This window comes from Vulpes lagopus, chromosome 9, assembly GCF_018345385.1.
Source record: "Vulpes lagopus strain Blue_001 chromosome 9, ASM1834538v1, whole genome shotgun sequence".
In the NCBI taxonomy this organism is placed as follows: Eukaryota; Metazoa; Chordata; class Mammalia; order Carnivora; family Canidae; genus Vulpes; species Vulpes lagopus.
The window spans coordinates 58,645,300-58,667,870 of record NC_054832.1 but is presented as its reverse complement, the minus strand read 5'-3'; the positions used below and the strand labels follow the sequence as shown (position 1 = coordinate 58,667,870).

Here is a 22,571-nt window from a genome sequence, read left to right as displayed (position 1 = left end):
GAATACTTATCTCACAACTGTATTTAAACTCAAGCAGGGAAAAGGAGGCATTCTTACTGAGTATCTTCTAATCCCAATAATGATTCACTCTGTCTTAAAGTTTCTGCGGCTCCTAGCAAAGTCAGTCACTCTACAGATAGGGACTCAAAACATGTCAAGTTGAATCAAAGGATATAATCAATGTGCATAAAATTCATGGAATGTAATTTTTCCCTTGCCATGTCCCCATAAACTATAATTTAAATGTCTTTTTGTAGATGTCAATGAAATACAAATGATTCTATATATTACATAAAATATTTATTTCCTATTTACATTTCCACTTTTATGTAAATCATTGTACATCATATGACATATGAAAAAAGAAAAAGAAAGGAAAAAAAAAGAAAAAGAAAGGAAAAAATATATAAACCTTGGATATCATTGTAGAAAGCACTGAACCATGTAGTATTTATCAGCAGTCTCGTAGGTCTCGTTTCTTGCCCTTTTTGGATTTTCTAGTAGTTTCTTGACGAATGGTATCATACTCCAATATGGCCATTTTGGAAAGTCTCTGTAAGTATTGAGATGGTGCTCCAGCAAGAGGATCGCTGAAGCCAGTACCTGTGAAGAAAAATAAATCAGCTATTAAAATTAAGTACACTAAAATGATATTCTCTAAAGTACAGAGCAAATAAAAATCTCTCTTCCTCAAATGACCATTAAACACTGCTAGTTCTTGATATATCACATTTGTGAATTAGAGATAGAAAGCACTTACTTTCTAAGATGAGTGTAATATCAAGTCATTTTAAAAAATATTTAACTAGGGGTGCCTGAGTGGCTCAGTCGGTTGGGCATCCAACTCTTGATTTTGGCTTGGGTCATGATCTCAGGGTCATGGAATCAAGCCCTGTGTAGGGTTCCACTCAGCAGGAGGTAGCATCTACTTAAGATTCTCTCTCTCCCTTTGTCCTTCCCCCAATTCGTGCTAAGAATAAATAAATCTTTAAAAAAGTTAACTTAAAAAACTTATGATATTTCTATTTAACTATATAAAACTAAATCTGACTCTATACTGCTCATGTTTTTAAAACATGAGATGGCTGTGGAATTTATTCCAAAGCAAAAGACACACAATCTCCATAAATAATTAACTTGTTTCATACCTTACATGCTCATCAAGTTATTTTCTCCAAAAATTCCATTTCTCATAAATCCTAAGTTTAGTAAAATAGTAGAATTGTAAAAGAAAATGAATAATTCACTAACTGAACAGCATTACTCAAGCTTCTATTACAGAGTGTAGTAATAGTAATAGATAACATATATTGAGTGATCTCTCTGTGCCAGGTACTTATATTTATTTCAATCACACAACACTATGAAGTAGGTAACTAGTACTATCTTTGGCCATAAATATAAAAACAAGATTTAGTAGTGCTAAAAAACTTGCCCAAGGGCAAAGAATTTAAATTCAGATTCATCAAATTCAAACTTCCCATGCAATCACTACATATTGCCCTAAATATGTAAATATGTATAAATACTTCTATTTGAAAACATATAAAACTTTGAAAATAATATACTGATTCAAACTTTCTTTTTTTTTAAGATTTTATTTATTTATTCATGATAGTCATAGAGAGAGAGAGAGAGAGAGAGAGGCAGAGACACAGGCATAGGGAGAAGCAGGCTCCATGCACCGGGAGCCCGACGTGGGATTCGATCCCGGGTCTCCAGGATTGCGCCCCGGGCCAAAGGCAGGCGCCAAACCGCTGTACCACCCAGGGATCCCTATTATACTGATTCAAACTGTCTTAAAATATGATTATTTAATTCAAATGGTTAAGTGTCAAAAAAAGCTACCTACAGTTCTTTACTGTGGTTATTTTTGGTTCATTTTGTTATTTGAATGTATAGCATGGGTAGAAAGTTCAGAGAAAGAGAGAGAGAGTTGGGGGGGGAAGAATATGATTGGGATAAATGTCTTTAGGAGTACAGTGAACCTGACATTTAGAAAAACTCTTTGGCTATAAATTAACTAGATTGTAGAGATTAAGCAAATTTCAGAAAACTTCAAAACTTCATACAAACCAATGCAATTAAGTTGGAAGTTGTTAATAAGATAAATTTAAAATTCTCAAATACAGAAATGTACACACACATTCTAGATCATTCATCAGTCAAAAAAGAAATCATAATAAACATTAAAATATTCATAACTAATGAGAAAGAAAATATTGCAAAACTTGTGTGATACAGCAAAACTTATGCTTAAAGAGGTTTATACCCCAAATTCCTATGTTAGAAAAGAAGGCTTGAGAATTAATAAGTTAGACATAGAAAAATAATAAACTAAATAAATTCTAACTAAATACTTCCAGAGACCATGGAAGAAAAAAGATAATGCAGGAAAGAGAAGAAATCAATGAAGTAGAAAACAAATTTATAATAAGAAAGATTTTTTAGAAGATGAGTTCTTCATCGAAGAGAATAATGAAAAAGAAAAAGTCTCTGGTGAGATTAATCAAGAAAAAAAGGCAGAAGGCACAAATAAATAACATTAAAAGAAGAAGCACAGGGTTCTTCTGTCCTTTTGATCAGCATGTGGCTTTTGATCTCAGGGTTGTAAATTTAAGCCCACCCTGGGTGTAGAGATTACTTAAAAATAAAATTTAAAAAAAGAGGAAGAAGGAGAGAAGTACGGATACTACAAAAACAACTTTATGCCAATATATCTGAAAACTTAGACAAAATGCAAAAAAAACTTAGAAAATATAACTTACCAAAACTAATTGAAGAATTAGAATGCTTTAAAAATCCTAAAATCAAAATGATTTAATCAATATTAAAATAGTAATTCTTGCCCAGGTATCTATGTTGTTTGATGTTAGTGTAGCTACACAATCTTTCTTTTTATTAATTTTTGCATGATTTGTATTTTTCCAACCTTGCACTCTTGATCTTTCTGGCCTTAAATTTAAGGTATGCCTCTTGTAAGCAACACATAGTTATTTTTCTTAGTCTGGTACTTTGTTTTTTCATTGAAATATTTAGTCTGCTTATATCTAATGCAACTGTTATGTTTAATTTTAAATCTTTAATATTGCTAATTGTTTTCTATTTGTCTCATATATTTTGTTTCTTTTTTCCTCTTTTCTTGTCCTCTTTTGAAATGATCAAGTATTTTCTCAATATTATACTTCCCCTCTCTTTTAGCTTGTTACTTGTATTATTTTATTATCCTTTTAGTGGTTACCATACTGATGATCACATGTCTCTTTGACATATTACAAACTACTTTAAATTAGTTATTTTACCATTTTTCAGATAATGCAAGTATCTTACATTTTCAAACCACATATGCCCCATCCTACCTCTGTGCTACTATTATCAAGTATTTTATTTCTACATATACTTTAAATTTCATAATAGTACTGCCACTGCTTCTTATTCTTTCCCAAGTTGTTGTACTTTCATTTTGTATCATTACTTTTTAAATATTTTTAGTGAAGCTCTGCAGACAATAAATTCTCTTAACTTCTATTTGAATGAAAATGTATTTGTTTCACTTTTACTTTTAAGGATATTTTCACTGGGTATCCAATTCAAGTTTGGTAGTTATTCTCTTTTAGCCCTTGAAAATGACATTCCATTGTCTTCTTGCTTCCATTGTCCACATTTAAAAAGTCAGTTGTATGTCTTACCTCCTTCAAAGGTAACCTATCCTTTCTCTGTTTTGTTTTATGTGTATGTGTGTGTGTGTGTTTTAAGTTAGTCTGTTTATTATGATTTGCCCACAGTGGTTTTCTTACCTGCTGAGGGCTTATAGAGCTTTTTGTATCTGTGGCTTTGTATTTTTCATCAAAATTGGGAACATATCAGCCAGTATGTAAATACTGTTTCTATCCTGCCCTCTCTCCTCTTATTCTGGAATTAGAATTACACATGTGTACAGCAGGTTTTATTTTGTCACATAATGACTTGCACACTCCCTTCTATATTATCTTTTTTTCTCCCTTCACTTTGAGTATTTTCTAATGATCTTTCATTTTACAAATCCTGTCATCTGTTGCTTTCCATTGTTTCCTCAACTTTATTGCAGTATATTTTACAAATAAAAATTGTGTATGTTTAAGGTATACAACATGACAACCTGATATACATATACATTGTGAAATGATTACCATAATTAAGTTAATTGCCACACCCATCACCTCATACAGATAGATACCTTTTCTGGGAAGGAGATGAGAACACTTGAGACCTACTCTCTTAGTAGAGAGTATACAGTATACAGTACAGTATTATTAACTATAGTCACCATGCTGTACATTGGATCCCCAGAACTTATTCATCTTAGAACTGTGATTTTGTACCTATATCTCCCCATTTGCCCCACCCAAAACCCGGGTAACCATCAAAGCAAGATTAGTATGCAGGCTATGCAACAGCCCACATGAGATGACAAGGGCTAATCCCAAGGTCCTGAGATAATAAAGGTATGTGTATAGGGAACACAACATCCACTACATTTATAAAATAAACAGAGCTTAAAAGAAGCATTAAGAGAACAAAACAATCAGTGGAAAGAAAGAGAGTTAAAGAAAAAAAAAAGTATGAGACAACCTAATATGACATGTGGTGGAAGAAAAAAAATGAGCCAACTTACTCTTTGGTTTTTCCTGAAGTGGTACCACAGTGCATGCCTCCTTAGTCTTCCTTATCCTAAAATTATATATTATCATAAAATCACTTTTATATAAATCCAGGGTACATTAATTTTTTAAAAAAAAATAATAGATAAGAATCTGCTTTCATCAAAACTCACTCGGTGAAGGACAACACTTGGAAAGTAACTAAGCATTAAAGAAAGTGAACTCATTCCATCATAATTAATCCAATCAGAAGTAGATATGAACAATTCAACATCTCAGTTTTGCTAATAAATTTTACCTGTAGATAAGTGTTATGTCTAACCTCTCCCATATTTATCTTCAACTTTCTCTAAGTATGATTTAAAAAATACTAAGAGAAAGAGAATAAATATTAGATAAGAGGGTATCTAGATATGCCAGATATCAACTATCACTTATTTCTGCAAATTTTACCAATTAACCACCACAAACTGAATTTTATCTTAATTAACTTTTGTTCCTACTATAACAGACCTACATAACGAATGGGTTATCAGAGGAGGTAGGTCATGATTGAATCTGCTGTGGGTGAGATAATCCATAAGAATTGAAAATGTCCTGTAACTATATTAAACTTTAGAAGTCAGCTGGAACTTCCAAATGCCCCTTCACCTCTAGGATTACTACTATCAGTTATATTACTAGACTGCGCCTCGAGAGTCACTGAAAATGTATGATTATAATGAAAGAAATTTGAAAAAAACAAACTTTTATCAGCATTTTAAAAACAAATATTTACATATGGAGTGGAAAAAGGTGGTAAGGGGTTGTACACAAAGACAAACAAAAATGTGTTACTTCCCTGCTTTGCCATGGCTGTTCATTCAAGGGGCGCTGTGCAATATGCAAAGGAGAATAAAATACTTGTAGGCAACTCAACATGTTCTCACTAGAATGGCTGATATAAAGACACTTGTTTCAAAGACAGGGAAAAGAACTAACATTTACATTTGCCAAGCACTTCATAAACATTATGGCACGTAGCCACCACTTTTCTGCTTTGTATATGAAGAACACTGTCATAACATGAATTTAATATATTGAAATTATCCTTCATTGGCTAGGAAAATTTACACTCAAGCCAATGTAAAATGATGAGGGTCATTTCACAAACAGCCAAGTTGCAAATGAAAAAAAAAATGAAATAGGGTGAAAACAGTAGGAAGCAAAATGAAGGCTTAAGATTAAGAGGTAGTTGGGCCAATTCAGGGGTTGCTTTCTGGGCTTCCAGTTTCTTAAAGATGATCATTGAAAGCAGGGTAACAAGACTGAGACAAGTTCATTGCCAGAGGCAGCTCTACATCCTTCTCAAAGGGCCCTGTGACTCCTGATGAAATTGACAAGAGTGAGGTGAGTGTTAGGGACACAGTGTCTTAGTAATGATGGAAAGTCACTGAAACCTTAAGTAGGTTTTTTTTTTTTTTTAAAAGATTTTATTTATTCATGAGAGACAGAGAAAGGCAGAGACACAGGCAGTGGGAGAAGCAGGCTCCCTCTGGGGAGCCGATGTGGGACTTGATCCCAGGATCCTGAGATCATGACCTGAGCCAAAGGCAGATGCTCAACCATTGAGCCACCCAGGTATCCCTAACAAATATTTTTTAACGGAAGGCCTTAAGTCCTTTCTGGCAACATCACTTGAAAACTGAGAAAAGTGCTTATTTGTCAAATTGAATAAAATTGCTACCTACATTAAAACATGAGATCCTTTATGAAAAAAATATCAGTAGGCAAGAAAGACTTCAAGTCACTAGCCAGGAAAACCTCTTCCTTTAGCAGTATTACTACAGATACGTGTGGAATGCAAGAGAACTGAACAGTAATGATCTACCTGACTGGAGGCATCTCGGTCTCAGCACGCATCCGTCTTGATTGAACGCCCAGTGGAGTTGAACTTACACTTTTTGGGCAACTCTGCAGCCCTGGTAAATATGGCATTTTGACACATTCTTTGAGCTCTTCTAGACCAAATATTGTGGTGTATTCTAGTAAAAAATAGTATCATAATCAATGGTATTATTTCTGGATGAAATGCATATAACTTCTTTTACTGCATACTAAAATGCATAATACAACATACCCAATTAGTCATTAAGCAAAGCAAATAAAGCTACCGTAATTTATCTATTATCTTTCCCAAGAGAATACCTTTTAATTCCTAATATAGGATGTAGGGAAGTAAGGAAGAGTTGATTCAGGGGCTGATTAAGAAGTAGAATAAGGAAAAAAGACAGCTGGACAGAATCGACACAGTCGTCACTATCCTCTGCCCTCATTATTTTACATAATTAGAATTTCCAGTATATTAGAGACATTCACAGTAGAGTTTAAAAGCACTTTTAAGAGTTTTGTATTTCTGCTATTTTAAACCTTCCTATCTTCCTGCTTTTATGTAAATAAGAGGTATACACGTACAATTATTGAGCTAGCAATGAGACATAAAAGAATTCTATTTAAGGCATTGATTTTAACTTTCTTTCTGCAAAATTTAACACCAAATCCATAAATACTAACATTGAAGCATCAAGATTGCTTCTCCTACTAACCTCACATAAAACTGTATAGAGATTGTCAAATTATTTAAAAACAAAATAAAACTTCAAAATGAAGGCAATAAATGGGCAAAAACAGATTAAGAAATTAAAGGTTCTGGTGATCTTTAATTATGGTGAGTTGTATTTTAAGCTTTCTCTACTAAGCAAGTCTAGCATAGCAATAAGAATAGTATTTAATGGGACTAGAGTTATATTAAACACTCCAAATGCTATTTTGCAACTTCTGACTTTTTTTCTGGAAGAAAAAAATAGTTTCTCCTGATCAAAAAACACACAAATTTTCTTTCCAGCAATTAGATTTGGGGTGAAAGGACAGATAAACATGTCTTCTGAATATCTTTAATGGGAATGTAGTGAAAAAGTTGAAAAAAAAAAAAAAAAAAAAAAGTAACACACACAAAACCAGGAGTGATGAAATAGGTTGTGGAGTTTGAATTTTACTGTTTTCAGGAATTACATCTCTATTTATAAAGCTGAAGGGAGAATTCAGGATAAACAAAAAATACAATTATAATTTGAAATTTGAAATATAAATTGAAATTAAGCTATTAATACATTCATTCACACACATGTCAAAAGTCCTCAAATTAGTCCTTATTGAGCAATGGTAGAATAAAAGATACTTTCCACATGCAAAAAATAAAGTTTGGGTTAGAACTAGGAATACAAAAGGGTGCTGTTAGAGATTTGGGTTTCTTAAAACATAAAAATCAACTTGAGGTGTTTAAAAACAAACAGAATTTGTGAAAAGTAGTATGGAGATAGTACTGCACTGATACCAAGAAAAGTTCTTTAAGATTTGTTTCCATCATGAGTTACAGAATTACATTAAGTAAATTAATTTTAATTTGGTTCCATTTTCATTTTCCATAAACTTAGGATATTATCATTCCATAAATATTACAGAAATTACAAGATGTCTCTTGACTGCTTAAAAAATACATGTGTAAGTTTAAGGCACTATTTCTATATTTTATTCAGTAAAATAATTATAAAAATGAAGTTACCCTTCTTCATCCTTTGTGTTTCTAAAACTGCTTTCCTCCAACTATTCTCAAAAAGAAAACAACTGTCAAGGGAATTTCTGGTGACATTAGATGTATCAAATTTGATTTCAGGAGACAGGACTGGCATTTTTTCTTCTTTCAACAATGCTGATGAAAGTGAGATGCTGCTTCAGATTCAGGACACAAAGTACAAAAAAGAAAAAAGTATTTCAGAGATAAATATTTTTTCTAATTTGTTTTTCATCATATAGATTAAATATTAACAGACTTACATGGAAAGTTCACTTATAACATGTAAATATATATTCTTGGGATTTTAAAGTAAGAGGCCTTTAATAATATAGCCACAATTGGTAGTAAGAGTTTTTTCTTTTAAATATTTTAGTAAGTTCTTTCAAATCTCAGGTTACATATATTTAGCAATATAAAAAAATTTGAAGTCCAACAGCAAGTTATTGTGCACAAGACAATAAAATGGTTAGGATTCTCTCAGATATATTACCATTATACACAATGACCACGTGGGACTTATCTCTGGGATACAAGGATGGTTCAACACACAAAAACTAATGTTATATACCAATTTAACAGAATTAAGGATTTAAAAAATCATGTGATCATCTCAATAGATGCAGAAAAAGCATTTGATAAAATTCATCACTCTTTCGTGATAAAAACTCTCAACAAACTAGGAATAGAGAGAAATTATCTCAACATAAAAAAGGCATATAAAGCCCACAGTTAATATCACAATCAATGGTGAAAAATCAAGTTTTTCCTCTAAGATAAGGAATAGGCAAAGATGACCACTCTTACCACTTCTATTCAACTACAAGTCCTAGCCAGAGCAATTAGGAAACTAAAGAAATCCAGACTGGAAAAGAAGCAGTAAAACTATCCCTGTCTACAGATGTCATGATCTTAAATATGTAGAAAATCCTACAGATACCACCAAAACAAAACACTTGTACTTGTACTTTTATACACTAACAACAAATTATCTGAAAAGGAAATTAGGAAAACAATCTAATTTACAACAGCATGAAAAAGAATGGAATACTTAGAAATAAATTTAACTAAGAAGTGAACAACTTATACACTGAAAAACACTGACAAAAAATTAAAGACACAAATGCAAAGACATCCCATGTTCACAAATTAGAAAACTTAATTTTGCCAAAATAACCATACTTCCAAAAATGATCTACAGATTCAATGCAATTGAAATCCCAATGATGTCTTTTTACAGAAATAGTAAAAGAATTAAAAAATTCATATGGACTCACAAAGGACCCCAGATAGTCAAAACAATCTTGAGAAACAAGATTGAAGCTGGAGGCATCAACTTGCTAGTTTCAAAATATATCACAAAGCTAAGGTAATCAAAACAATATGATACTGTTATAAAAACAGACATATAAGCCACTGGAAAAATAGAAACCAGAAATAAATCAACATATATACAGCCAACTGATCTTTGACAAGGATACCAAGGAGTACACAATAGGGAAGGGATAGTCTCAACAGACAGCACTGGAAAAACTAGATATTCACATGTGAGAGAATGAAACAGAACCCTATCTTACACCATACCAAAATCAACTCAAAATGGATTAAAGACTTAGACCTAAGACCTAAAACTGTAAAAACTCCTATAAGAAAATATAGGCGGAAAGCTTCATGACATTAATCTTGCCATCATTTTGTGGATATTATACTAAAAGCACAGGAAACAAAAGCAAAAATAGACAAGTGAGACCTGTATGAAACTAAAAAGCTTCTTCACAGCAAACAATCAACAAAGTGAAAAGGAAACCTATAGGCAGGGAAGAACATTTGCAAATCATTTAACTGATAAGGGGTTAATATCCAAAATATATAACTCCAAAGCAAAAACCAAAGCAACCACAAAACAAAACAAAAAACCTAATAACTGGTTTAAAAATAGGCTTAAGGACTTGAATAGACACCTGTGGTGATGGATAAAATTTTTTAAAAAGTGGTGATGAGGATGGAGAAATTGGAACTCTTGTACACTATTGGTGGAAATGCAAATTGGTGCAGCACTATGGCAAAAAGTATGGAGGCTCCTCAAAAAAGTAAGTATAGAACTACTATATGATCCAGCAATCCTGCTTCTGGGTATTTATCCAAAAGAACTGAAATCAGAATCTTGAAGAGAAATAAAAAAAGAATCTTGAAGACACTGTGCTGAGTGAAATAAGCCAACATGGGGGGACAAATATTGAAGATTCTAGTTATATGAAGCATTTAAAATAGTCAAACTCATAGAAAGCATAAAATGGTGGTTTTCAGGGGCTGGAGGGAGGAGGAAATGAGGAGTTTCTAATTAGGGAGCATAAAGTTTCAAGACGATTAAGTTCCAGAGATCTGGTGTTTGACATTGTACCTATAGACAACAACACTATATTGTACACCTAAAAATATGTTAAGAGGGTAAATCTCATATTCAGTGTTCTTGCCACAAAAAAATAAAAATTTTAAAAATTATTACCATGATAATATGCATTTGCCCCTGAAAAAAAGATAGTTTCTATGCCCCATGGAAAATAAACATGTCCTCATAATAGCCATTACTTTTATTCTAAACATGGATACAGAAAAATAATTAATTATGCATTTAGTTTAATTTGCCACTGGTCATATTAGGTTTGGACCCACTCTAATGACCCCATACTAACTTGGTTATCTCCAAATAAGGCCACATTCTGAGCTTGGGGTTTGGACTTCAACATATCAATGGGAGTGGAGGGAGGCAAAATGCAATACATAACGCTACATCATAGCCTATATAAAATATTTGTTGGAGGTAATTTTTTTAAACTCTATTTAAATAAGTGGACATAAAAGTTTATTCACTCTCTTAAACCCAATTTTTTAAATAAAAAAGGATAATATACAACAATTGAGATCTTCACAATTTTACAGTCCAATAATAACTGTTGATGTTCTTGGTATATTTGAGGGACAAAAATATTCTGAAGTCTTCCATATCAAAGGTAACACTAAATTCAGTAAGATTTTGGTACTAAATGCATTTATTATATACTAATCCTTTTAAAAATTGGAAACCCATGGTAGTTACCTTATTATTTGGGTTTCAAAGGATAGTAAATCCAAAATATGTGCTTAAACAAGATCTGCCCTTGAATAAAAGCCTGGCCAGGCACCTCAGGTCTGATGCTAAGATATCAGGGACCCTGCCTACTTTTCTACCTTACAGCTCTACTGCCTTGAACACATCTTATCCACATAGTTCAAGATAGCTAAGAACATTTATACTGGTGCTGATGGGAACCAGGGTTTTCAGTGTGAGAGAAAAGACCGAGATTTAACATCAATAAAGAATAAGCAAAGACCTTGAAGTCCTAACTATGAATTGGAAATATAAGACTTTTCATCTAAAAAAGACAAAAAAAAAAGTGTTTCCTAGCTCTGTTCACTAAACCTAATAACTGAAATGTAACTTTAAAAAAACCCAAGAAGGGTCCCTGGGTGGCACAGTGGTTTAGCGTCTGCCTTTGGCCCAGGGCGCGATCCTGGAGACCCGGAATCGAATCCCACGTCGGGCTCCTGGTGCATGGAGCCTGCTTCTCCCTCTGCCTGTGTCTCTGCCTCTCTCTCTCTCTCTGTGTGTGTGTGTGACTATCATAAATAAATTAAAAAAAAAAACCCAAAACCATAAAAACCAACCAGAAATAGCTGATTCCAGGTCTGTGGAAGGAAATGTACAAGATGGGCCCAGAACATATTGTCATTCAGGAGACCTAGTTATCTATCAATGAAGACTAAAGTTATGGTAGTCGTCAACTTAAAAAGGCTCCGAACTGACGAAAAATGAGAGTTGTAAACATTAATAAAAACAGTGACTGTAATGAATTGAAATATATTAAATATGTATAATACATAGATGTACAGGCATACCTTGTTTTACTGTGCTTCGCTTTATGTCGCTTCACAGGTAATTGCTTTGTTGGTTTTTTTGTTTTTTTTGTGTGTGTGTGGTTTTTTGTTTTTGCTTTTGTTTTGTTTTTTACAAATTGAAGGTTTGTGGCACCCCTTCATAGAACCACGTCCATTGGTGCCATTTTTCTGACAGCAATTTGCTCATTTCTCATCTGTCACATTTTGCTAATTCTTGAAATATTTCAAACTTCTTCATTATCATTATATTTGTTATGGTGATCTGTGATCAGTAATCTGTGATCTTACTATTGTAACTGCTTTGAGGTGCAATGAAGTGTGCCCATAAAAGAGAGCGAACTTAATTAGTAAGTGTTGTGTGTGTTCTGACTGTTCCACTGACCAGCTGTTCCTCCATTTCTCTCCCTCTCCCGGGGCCTCTCTATTCCCTGAGACACAACAATACTGAAATTAGGCCAATTAATAACCCCACAATGGCCTCTAATTGTTCAAGTGAAAAGAAGAGTCACATGTCTCTGACCAGAAATGATTACACTTAGTAAGGAAGTCAAAAGCTGAGACAGGCTGAAGGCTAGTCCCTGTGTGCCAAATAGTTAGCCAAGTTTAAATGCAAGGAAAAGTTCTTGTAGGAAATTAAAAGTGCTACTCCAGTGAACACACGAATGGTAAGAAAGTGAAATAGTCTCATTGCTGAGATGGAGAAAGTCTGAGTGGTCTGGACAGAACATTAAACCCTCCACAACAGTCCCTTAAACCAAATCCAGAGCAAGGCCCTGACTCTTTTCAATTCTGTGAAGGCTGAGGGATGTGAAGGAGCTGCAGAAGAAAAGTTTACAGCTGGCAGAGGCTGGTTCATGAGCTCTAAGGAAAGAAGCCATCAGCATAACATCGAAGTGCAAGGTGAAGCAGCAAGTGCTGATGTAGGAGCTGCAGCCAGTTCTCCAGAAGACCCAGATAAGGTAACTAATGACAGTGGCTACACTAAATAATACACTTTCACCAGAGATGGGACAGCCTTCTGCTGGAAGAAGATGCCATCCAGGACTGTCATAGCTGCAGAGAAGAAATCAGTGCCTGGCTTCAAAGCTTCAAAGGACAGTCTGACTCTCTTGTCAGAGGCTAATGCAGCTGCTGAATTTCACTGGAAGCCAATGCTCGTTGGCCGTTCCGAAAATCCTAGGGCCCTTCAGATTTATGCTAATCTTCTCTGCCCATGCTCTGTAAATGGAACAAGAATGCCTGGATGATACCACATCTGTTCATAACATGGTTTACTGAATAATTTAAACCCACTGTTGAGACCTACTGCTCAGATTAAAAAAAAAAAAAAAGATTTCCTTTCAAAATACGACTGCTCATTGACAATGTACCTGGTCACCCAAGAGCTCTGAAGGAGATGTACAAGGACATTAATGTTGTTTTCATGCCTGAATACAACAGAAATTGCTGGTTCATTGATCTGTAAGAGAACTGATCTCTGAATTTTTTTAAAGATTTATTTATTTATTTATTTACTTACTTACTTACTTACTTATTTATTTGAGAGAGCTCAAGGAAGCACCCAAGCAGGGGGAGTGGCAGAGGGAGAGAGAGAAGCAGACTTCCCACTGAGCAGGGAGCCCGACATGGCGCGCAATCCCAGGACACAGAGATCATGACCTGAGCCGAAGGCAGCCACTTACCTGATAAAGCAACCCTGGTGCCCCTGATCCCTGAAATTTTGTTAATTAAACAATTCAGGCCTTGGCGTTTTGTGTTTTTTTAAGATTTTATTTATTTATTCATGAGACACACAGAGAGAGCAAGGCAGAGACACAGGCATACGGAGAAGCAGGCTCCACGCAGGGAGCCTGATGTGGGACTTGATCCTTGGACTCTAAGATCACACCTGGCACCAAAGGCAGGCACTAAACTGCTGAGCCACCCAGGGATCCCCCCTTGAAGAGTTATTAAATGGTTTGCCTCTAATGTTATATAAGGAATAACAACAAGACTATTTTTCAAATTCTCTTCTTTTAGTGGAAAGGAAAAATGGACAAAGGAAAGCGACTAAAGAGATATTAAAATTGAGCTCTAGGGCAGCCCGGGTGGCTCAGCGGTGTAGTGCTGCCTTCAGCCCAGGGCGTGATCCTGGAGACCTGGGATCGAGTCCCACTTTGGGCTCCCTGCATGGAGTCTGCTTCTCCCTCTGCCTGTGTCTCTGCCTCTCTCTCCTCTCTGTGTTTCCCATGAATAAATAAAATCTTAAAAAAAAAAAAAATTGAGCTCTAACAAAATTAAAATTAAACATGTAAAATATCAGGAAAAACAATGTTCAAAACTGTAGGCAAAGTTCCCATCTGGACATAGGGACTTCCTATTACCTAAAATTCATAAGCAGTGAATTTGCTAGTTTGCGTTTAAATATTAGTTTGCAGGAAGAATTACATGGAAGCAGTCCCTAAGAGCTCCCCAGCCTGTGAATTGAGAAATGAAGAAATATAGAAGCAATGGCACTACGATACATATCATCCCCCTATATATCCCAGAGCCCTTTGTTATGTTCCCATTCCTGGATGGGACAAAAATATTTATTTTCTTGTTAATCTTTCTGTGCCTCAGTCTCCCTACCCAGGGAACTAATAAGCTCTGCCTTACAGAGTTATTGTGAATTCTGAAGATGATTTAAGGCAAGCATCTAGCTAAATGCCTAGTATGCTACTTTAATTCTCAAACAAGAATCTTCAGTTCAGACTGCAGTAAAGGTAGCTTAAGAGACAAATGATGGCTGGCTGCTATTCTCATCATAATCCTCGTGATTATTACCCTAGGCCACAAATCAGCTAATGGCTGGGTATGAGAGATACAGCTTGACTCAATGCCTTTTCCTCTCTTCCTTTCACGGAAAAAGTGCACCCCTAGACTTTTCCTGTTTTTCTTCATACTGTCCTGTTCTCGTCTTATGCATCCATGTTCTTCATCTCCTTGAATATTACAAATATATATTTTTTCCCATGATGTTCTATTCAGTTTTGTGGTACCCATCTCCCACTTGCTGCATCTGTCAAGTTCTCTTTTCTTGTGGTTCATTTCCTTATATAATTGATAAACTTTGACTGTGAGCTCATCTTTATAGAGAGATTGCTATGTACAGGAGTCTAGTACTCCCTGAGCTATGGGGACTTTGCTATGCAGACTTTTCCATTAGTTTCTGCCTGGCCGTGGGTTTCAGAGATGCCAGACCAGTTAACATGTCAGTTCCTTGGATGGTGGTCCCTGAAGCATATAGTAAAGTGAGTTCAGATCCCAGACTTGAGCTGTATGGGGTATGAAGCTGTGCAGAGTCTATGGACAGGGTTTAACAGCTAACTCTTTTGCTGCCATAGTTAAAGTGAATGGCAAGCTTCTTTGCAGCGTCCTTAGGCCCACAGGGAAATATTTTTCTAGTTATCATCTCACTGTCTATAGTAGGTTGTATTTTTCAAAGAAGGATGCACTAATACGTACCCATGCCAACATGTTCTTCCTTTGGTGTGATGTTGAGTCTTGCTTCAAGAGGTGAGGTCGGTGTTCTGCCTCCCTGAAAACTAACTTCCTGGTAAATTAAGTGCCCTGGAAGTGACACTGTGTGATTTCCAAGGTTAGGGCATAAAAGGTGACACAACTTCCACTGGCTCTCCCTTGAGATACTCACCTTTGAAATCCAGCCACCATTTTGTGAGGAAGCCAGGTAACAGGAAGAAGCCACTATATAAGGGTTCCAGCTGACACCTACAGCTAAAGTCTCAGTCCACAGCTGGCATCAACCACCAGACATGGGAATGAATGAGCCTGCAGGTGATTCCAGTCCCAAGCTTTCGATTCTTTCATCTGAGGCCCAGACATCATGAAGCAGAGCCAAGCTGTTCCTGCTGTGCACTGTCCGAATTCCTGACTCACAGAATCCCTAAGCACAATAAATGGTTGTTTTCCATGACTAAGTTTTGGAGAAATTTGTGATGCAGTCATAGTAACTGGAACAGTACTTCTTTGTGACTTCCAGCTTTCGGCAGATGCTCAACAGTGGCTTCCTATGTGAGTGTTCCTTCATTTCTGGCACCTGGGGATTTCCTTCTCTTGGTCCCTAGCTCAGCCACATTTCCATAAATTATCTTATTATATTTTATCCGGCATTTGAAACATACCAAAGTAGAATGGAGTCCCATCCATGTCACCTCCTTCTGCCACACAGCCCAGAAGTTCCCATAACTTTTCAAATGAGAACATAAATAATTGATGTATTTAATTCCTCTTATATATAAAGATAGCTTTTATATATATATATATATATATATATATATATATATATATATATATATATATAAAGATACTTGAAAATAAAAAAGAGAATAAGTCCTATAGAAAATATATTTATTAACGGACGGATAATTCATTCCAGGAAAAAAAAATACAAAGGATCAAAGTTCATCCTCACTAGTTCTCAAATAAAAGCAAAATAATAATATAATGAATTACTAACTTTTCCCAGTTAAAATGGTAAGGATTTTTCTTTAATACTAGACAATGTAAGATGAGGTTCAAGGAAAATAGAAGCTCTCATAAGAGTTCAGTATATGTATCAATATAATATGTCCGGAAAGCAATCTAGCAATATATATGTCCTTATAATTTTATATACTTTTGATCTAGCAATTCCACTTCCAGGTATGTATCCTAAAGGAATGATTGTTGATACATACAAATATTTATCTTCAAGGATGCCAAATTCTGTACTTTTTATAATAGAAAAGAAAAAAGGCTGAAAATAACCCAAACATCAATGAGCAGATGGTAAGATTATTTTTAGTTTTAAAAAAAGATATTATTTATTCATGAGAGACACAGAGAGAGACAGAGGCAGAGACACAGGCAGAGGGAGAAGCAGGCTCCATGCAGGGAGCACGATGTGGGACTTGAGGATCACGCCCTGGGCCAAAGGCAGGTGCCAAACTCCTGAGCTACCCAGGGATCCCCTTTAGCTTTGTTTAAAGCAAAATAGTTATTAAGTGAACATAAAAACAAGTTGTGGATTCATTGAGAAAGCTATTTATTTATCCACAATGCGAGTCATTGCGCTAGCTGAAATACAAAAATGATGATGATGCAAAAGCGTACAGTATGTTGAGGGCAACAAAGTAAACAAACGATTATAGTTCACTATAATAAATATTAATGAAAAAGGTATGTTTCAATTCTGTGGTACAACAGAGCATTTGTTAACCCAGCCAGATTGGGGAAGTAGGAGTTTTGCTTTTGTTTGTGAGCAAGGGACGTTCAAATTAAGTCCTACAGGTTCTCAGAAGTAGCAGTTGACTGTGATGGTCAGTAGGCTGCATGTCTACTAATATTCTTGCTCCTCCAGAGAATAGAGTTGTTCCTAAGAAGTGCCTACTTCCCCATGATTGGAGCTTGAATGAGTGTAATGTGTACGCTTTCTGCAAGAAGTCTTTAAGAAGCAGGTCTGCTTTCTCCATACCTTCCTTCTCCTCTTCCTTCTGCTGGCTACAGTGAGATAATAAGCAAGTGGTAATGAATGGTAGAGCCTGGTCCTACAACCAACTGGAAGAAAACTGCCTGCGGAGCAGGACTATCTGCCTCACAACTCTTGTATGAGCAAGAAATAAACTTTTACATATCACGTCACTAAGATGTTGAGATCCGTGTGTCATTACAGTTAGCAACAGGCTAATACATGTAACTTTTTATTCCCAAATGTGAGGACATTAGCTCACTTACTCAAATACCATCACTAAGCATGTACTATGTGCAAATCAATATACCATGTGCATGACTGATACGAAGAACTAAACAGAGATTTTGACTTCACAGAATTTCCAGAGCAAAAGGAAAACAGTCACTCACATGACTGTAATATAAGGCAAAGTGTGACATTACAGCCTGATGGAGGATAGATATTTCACATCAGGAGAGTTAAAAGAAGGCAGATATTACTTTCACTTGGAAGTTTAAAAAAGACTTGGAAAAATCTAGAAAATGATATTTAAATAGAATTTAGACAGGCAGAAATGGCAGTAGAGGCATTCCAGGAAAAGATATAGATGTGAAAGATGCCATGGAAGATGGAGCAGGGTTCAGATAAGAGTACTGTGAGAGATAAGGAAATGACAGACTGGGGCGAGATCACAGACAAATCTGAATGCTAGCCGAAGTGGTTTGCACTTCCTTCTTTGAGCAATGGGAAGGCACTGATGGGTTTTGAACAGAGGTGTGGCACATTCAGAGCCACGCATTAAGATTAATCTGGCAGAGACTAGAGCCAAGTTAAGACCTACAATCATCATCATCATCATCATCATCATCCAGAGTGCTTAAATTAGAGTGGCAGCAGTGAGACTACAACAGCTGATTGAATTTAGGAGGCTCAGCAAAGAAAGAAAGAGTCAAAGATAACTGAGACTGTGAATGAAGGTAACTTAAGAGAATGACGAATTACATTCAAAGAGAAATTGCTAGTCTGGCATGGAGAGCAACAAAGGGCTCAGTTTTAGATAAAATGCATGGAGGATGTCCAGGCAGAGCTATAGAACCTAGGTCTAAGCTGTAGGAACTGAGGACTATAGCTTTGGTTGGGAGAAGAAATTCTAAGAGTTATGTATTCACGGGTGAGAAGTAAGGCCAGAGACTGGATTAAAGTTGCCAAAGAAGACTTGGAAGGGAGAAGAAAGCCAGATTTCCTTAAAATGTGTGCAAAGTAGGAAGATAAAGAAGATAAAGAAGCTGAGAGGTGATTGGAGAGACAGACAACACAGAAGAACCATAATTATAGGAAGCACTGGACCATGTCCAATTCTATAGAAGTTAGTGGCGGAAGGTACCAGTAATAACATAGCAACACCTAAAGTACAATCTCATTTAATCCTCAAAGAACCCAACGAAACACAATTCCCAGTCAATTACTGACCAGGAATTCACATCCAACAAGGAACACATATTCATTGGAGTAAAATGAGCCTGGATTCTAATCTTGATTCTGCCCTTCAATAGCTGCCTAACCATAGGGTCATGAAGAAAATAATAGTGCTTCCGAATCTCATAGGGTTAGTGAGGATGAGATTTCAAAATGCATGTAAAGTGTTCAGCACAGTGCTGGACACGTAATAAACTCTCAGTGAGAGAGGGGTGGAAGCTATTGTTTTAATTGTTTTTAAATAGTAAACACAGATCTTTCTCAATACAGTCTGTTGATGGAAATGTAAATCATTAAAGACTTCTTTGGAAGACAAGATTCTACCAAAAATTTTTAACATACACACATCTGACCCAGCAATTCTTCTTCAAGGAATTCAATTTACTGAACTGTCCCCATGTATAAGAACGTTCATTGTTGCATTGTTTGCAATAAGGAAAAATTGGAACTAATCTTAATGAGGAATGGTCACATAAATCACAATACATCTATACCATATGATCATACATCTGTATGATACATCTACCATATCAATGCAAATCTAAGTAAACTGATAAGAAGTTATTTCTCACATCTTTTTCAGTGCAAAAGATAATTTCTCAAAAGAATCCAGATATGATTCCAATGATTAAAAAAAACATGAAGAAAGAAGGATAAACACCAAATTAACTCTGAGACGTGTAAGAAAGAAAAGAGAAAAAGGTAAAGAGGGCTTTCATGTCTATCTCTATATTCTTCTGTTTGAATGAGAGCTACTGATGCATTATAATGTAATTTTTTAAATGTAAGAATTCAAAAAAAGAAGCATCAGAAGTATTTTTGAAGAAATGGCACTGTGACAGGGGACTTTTTAAAAAGATTTTATTTCTTTTATTATTTATTCATGAGAGACATAGAGGGGGGGAGAGAGAGAGAGAGGGAGGGGCAGAGACACAGGCAGAGGGAGAAGCAGGCTCCATGCAGGGAGCCCAATGCGGGACTCGATCCCAGGTCTCCGGGATCACACCCTGGGCGGAAGGCAGGCGCTAAACCACTGAGCCACCCAGGGATCCCCCATGTGACAGGGTATTTAAACTCACCATTAGCAAGGTAGATAAAAAGCCAATGAAGATGGAAGAGCAGAGATTCTTGTGCTTCAGGGAGTACAATACCCTGAAAACGGTTTCAAGCTGCATTTCTTTAGAGGCTCCACTGTTCATGTCTATGACCCCAAAAAGGTTGTAGGGGCAGAATGACTCCTACAATAGAACAGACTACCTGCATGACACAAATCTTTTCTAGTAATTGTAACCCCTCATGAAAAAAGTAATAAACACACATACTATATAGGTAAATCAGAAATGGCACAAAGCAAAGTCAGCAGAGCTAATTAATACGGTCAGGGTCCCAAGTCCTGCTCCACATGGCCCTGTGCAAGAGTGACGTACAGCGGCAGTCAGGGGCAGAGGGTAAACACATCCCCCACAGCACCCTCCAGGTTAAACCCTGGCAGGTTGGAGGGAGACCCTGTAAGGCGTGTCCACCCGATGCATGGAGGCGCATGTTCGCCTGTGCAGGCTCTCCAGGCTGGCAGGGAGGTCCCCTTGGCCCTGGTTCGTCCCCGTGTCTCTCTGCGCGGCAGCCGTGGTCTGGTCCCCAAGCCCACTCGCCCGCCAGCTCCCCTCAAACTGCACCAAGGAACTCTTGGAGGGACCCTTGTGCCTCACTGGGCTACTCTCCCCTGCCCGGGAGGAGGCCTAGGCAGCTGAGCTCTGGGCCCTCCTCCCCACCTCCCTTCAGCCCTGCCCCTGCAAGGACCCCAGCTCCCCCCTGTCCCCCGCGTCCCACGCCACCCCCCAGGCCGGGGTCCTCCGGAGACCCCCGCACTCACTGTGCCCGCAGCTGCCCCGCCGAGGGGAGGGGCCTCTGGGCGTGCGGGGGCCGCGGCGGTGGTGCCCAGGTCTGAGGCTCCCGCGGCGGGGTCACTGGGGGCAGCGGACTCCGCGGGAGCCGGCGGCGGCCCGCAGGAGAGCTGAGCCCTGGGCGCAGCCTGGCCGGGGCGTGGGGCGGGCGGCGGCGGGGCGGGGAGCGCACATGCTCGGAGGCCGGCAGCCGGGGGACGCTCGCCAGCACGGCGCGCCCGCCGCCCAGCCCGGCCCGGCCCGGCCCCACGAGCCGCTCCGGAGGCCGCAGCCCCGCCCGCCCGACGCGCGCCAGTTGCCAGGCGCCCCCCGGAGCTTCCGCGCCGCCCTCCTGGCGAGGTCACCTGCGGCGGACCTCGCATAGCAGGGACGGTCGGTGGGGTGCCGCGCCGGGAGGGTGTTTGGGCGGCTAGGAGGCTGCTAGGACTCCCTCGACAACTAGCATAGGTGCCACCACCCTTGGCGTCACTGCTGGGGGCGGGGGGGGGGGCGGGGACGGCGGGGTGAGAGGATGCTGAAACAGGACTGGGTGCACAGGAGTCAGCCGTGGCACGAAAGTTGCGCCATGCACCTGAAGCCTGGGTAGGTGAGCAGCTGGACAAGGTCGGTGATGTCCAGTTCTGTGGGTCGCACTTTTAAGATTAAACTAACCAGGCTCTCCAGAGTACTGATGAGTCTACTGGAACTTTCAAACAGCCCAGCAAAACCTGCTAGCCCAATCTTAGGTTAAGTGACGTAGTCATCGAGTTCCCTTGCCACGTCCGCCCGAATTCCATATTCTAGGTCTCCTTTGTCTAGGTTCTTTGGTGAGGAATTAGATGTGTCCCCTCCCCAGTAAAGCCTAGCACCTAGACTTGTGCGGTAGGGCCTTAGCATCTAAACTTTTACCAAATTATGTTCTAAACTCTTTACCTCCATTTCATGACCCCAAACAGGCTTCCAAGTTTAGCCCTAGGAACAGATGGCTTCAGATCTTACAAAACTGAAGTTGCACACCACTTTCTGTTTTCATCAAGCTCCATACTCGTATTTCCTAGCTCCTCTTGTTAAGAAAACTCAAGTTAGACCTGGAATCTAATACTTGCCCCACCACTTGGTGATCCTGGGGAAGGCAAAGTTAACCCCTCATCCAAAAAATGGGGATAGTCCTATACTTAGGTAATAGGCAGCACAGTAAAAATGACACCAGGATCTTAAAGACAAAGTCCTGGGACCCATTCCCCCAATTAATCGGTTCTGGGATTGCACCCAAAGTGGAGAACAAAAGACCAAGGATTACGTGGATTAAGTGTACACTAGCAGTGAATACGTGATCAAATGTTTATTATTAAATGGTCTACTTTTGAGTCGCTTTAACATCCTCTTGGCTATCCTATCCCATCTGCCACTGACCCGGTCTCCCAACTCCTGACTCCTGCTGTTTTATCACCAGTTGTCCAAATTCTACCTCCTTTGTGAATTTTCCCAATCTGCACAGCATGAACAATCTCCTACATTCCCTTAACGTGCTGTTGTATTTTCACATAAAACCTACACAA

At 37.8% G+C, this 22,571-nt stretch overlaps 1 protein-coding gene across 3 annotated transcripts; it reads right to left on the bottom strand.

Annotated features, from left to right (window-relative positions):
* Window positions 1-371: 371 nt before the first annotated feature.
* C9H8orf89 (chromosome 9 C8orf89 homolog) lies at window positions 372-21,215 on the bottom strand. Of its 3 annotated transcripts, XM_041769434.1 has the most exons (6): window positions 21,003-21,215; window positions 20,212-20,370; window positions 8,242-8,405; window positions 6,511-6,664; window positions 4,655-4,710; window positions 372-603 (listed from the first exon to the last, which is right to left on the bottom strand). In XM_041769434.1, exons 3-6 carry the CDS (start codon window positions 8,366-8,368, stop codon window positions 455-457), a joined length of 486 nt encoding a protein of 161 aa, XP_041625368.1. In that variant the 5' UTR covers window positions 8,369-8,405; window positions 20,212-20,370; window positions 21,003-21,215; the 3' UTR covers window positions 372-454. The 3 variants fall into 3 exon arrangements, with proteins under 3 accessions (XP_041625368.1, XP_041625369.1, XP_041625367.1); XM_041769435.1 differs by lacking the exon at window positions 20,212-20,370; XM_041769433.1 differs by lacking the exons at window positions 20,212-20,370; window positions 21,003-21,215 and adding an exon at window positions 15,860-16,269.
* Between the last annotated feature and the right edge of the window lie 1,356 nt (window positions 21,216-22,571).

What these genes read in the sequence shown, in the direction of transcription:
- C9H8orf89 (XM_041769433.1), bottom strand. Translation starts at nt 15,879, where the DNA reads ATGGTGGCTGGATTTCAAAG. An exon ending in ATGGTGGCTGGATTTCAAAG is followed by an intron (nt 8,406 to 15,859) that starts GTGAGTATCTCA and finishes AATCTGAAGCAG; the next exon opens with CATCTCACTTTCATCAGCAT. An exon ending in ACTTCAGGAAAAACCAAAGA is followed by an intron (nt 604 to 4,654) that starts GTAAGTTGGCTC and finishes TTTTCTTCACAG; the next exon opens with GTACTGGCTTCAGCGATCCT.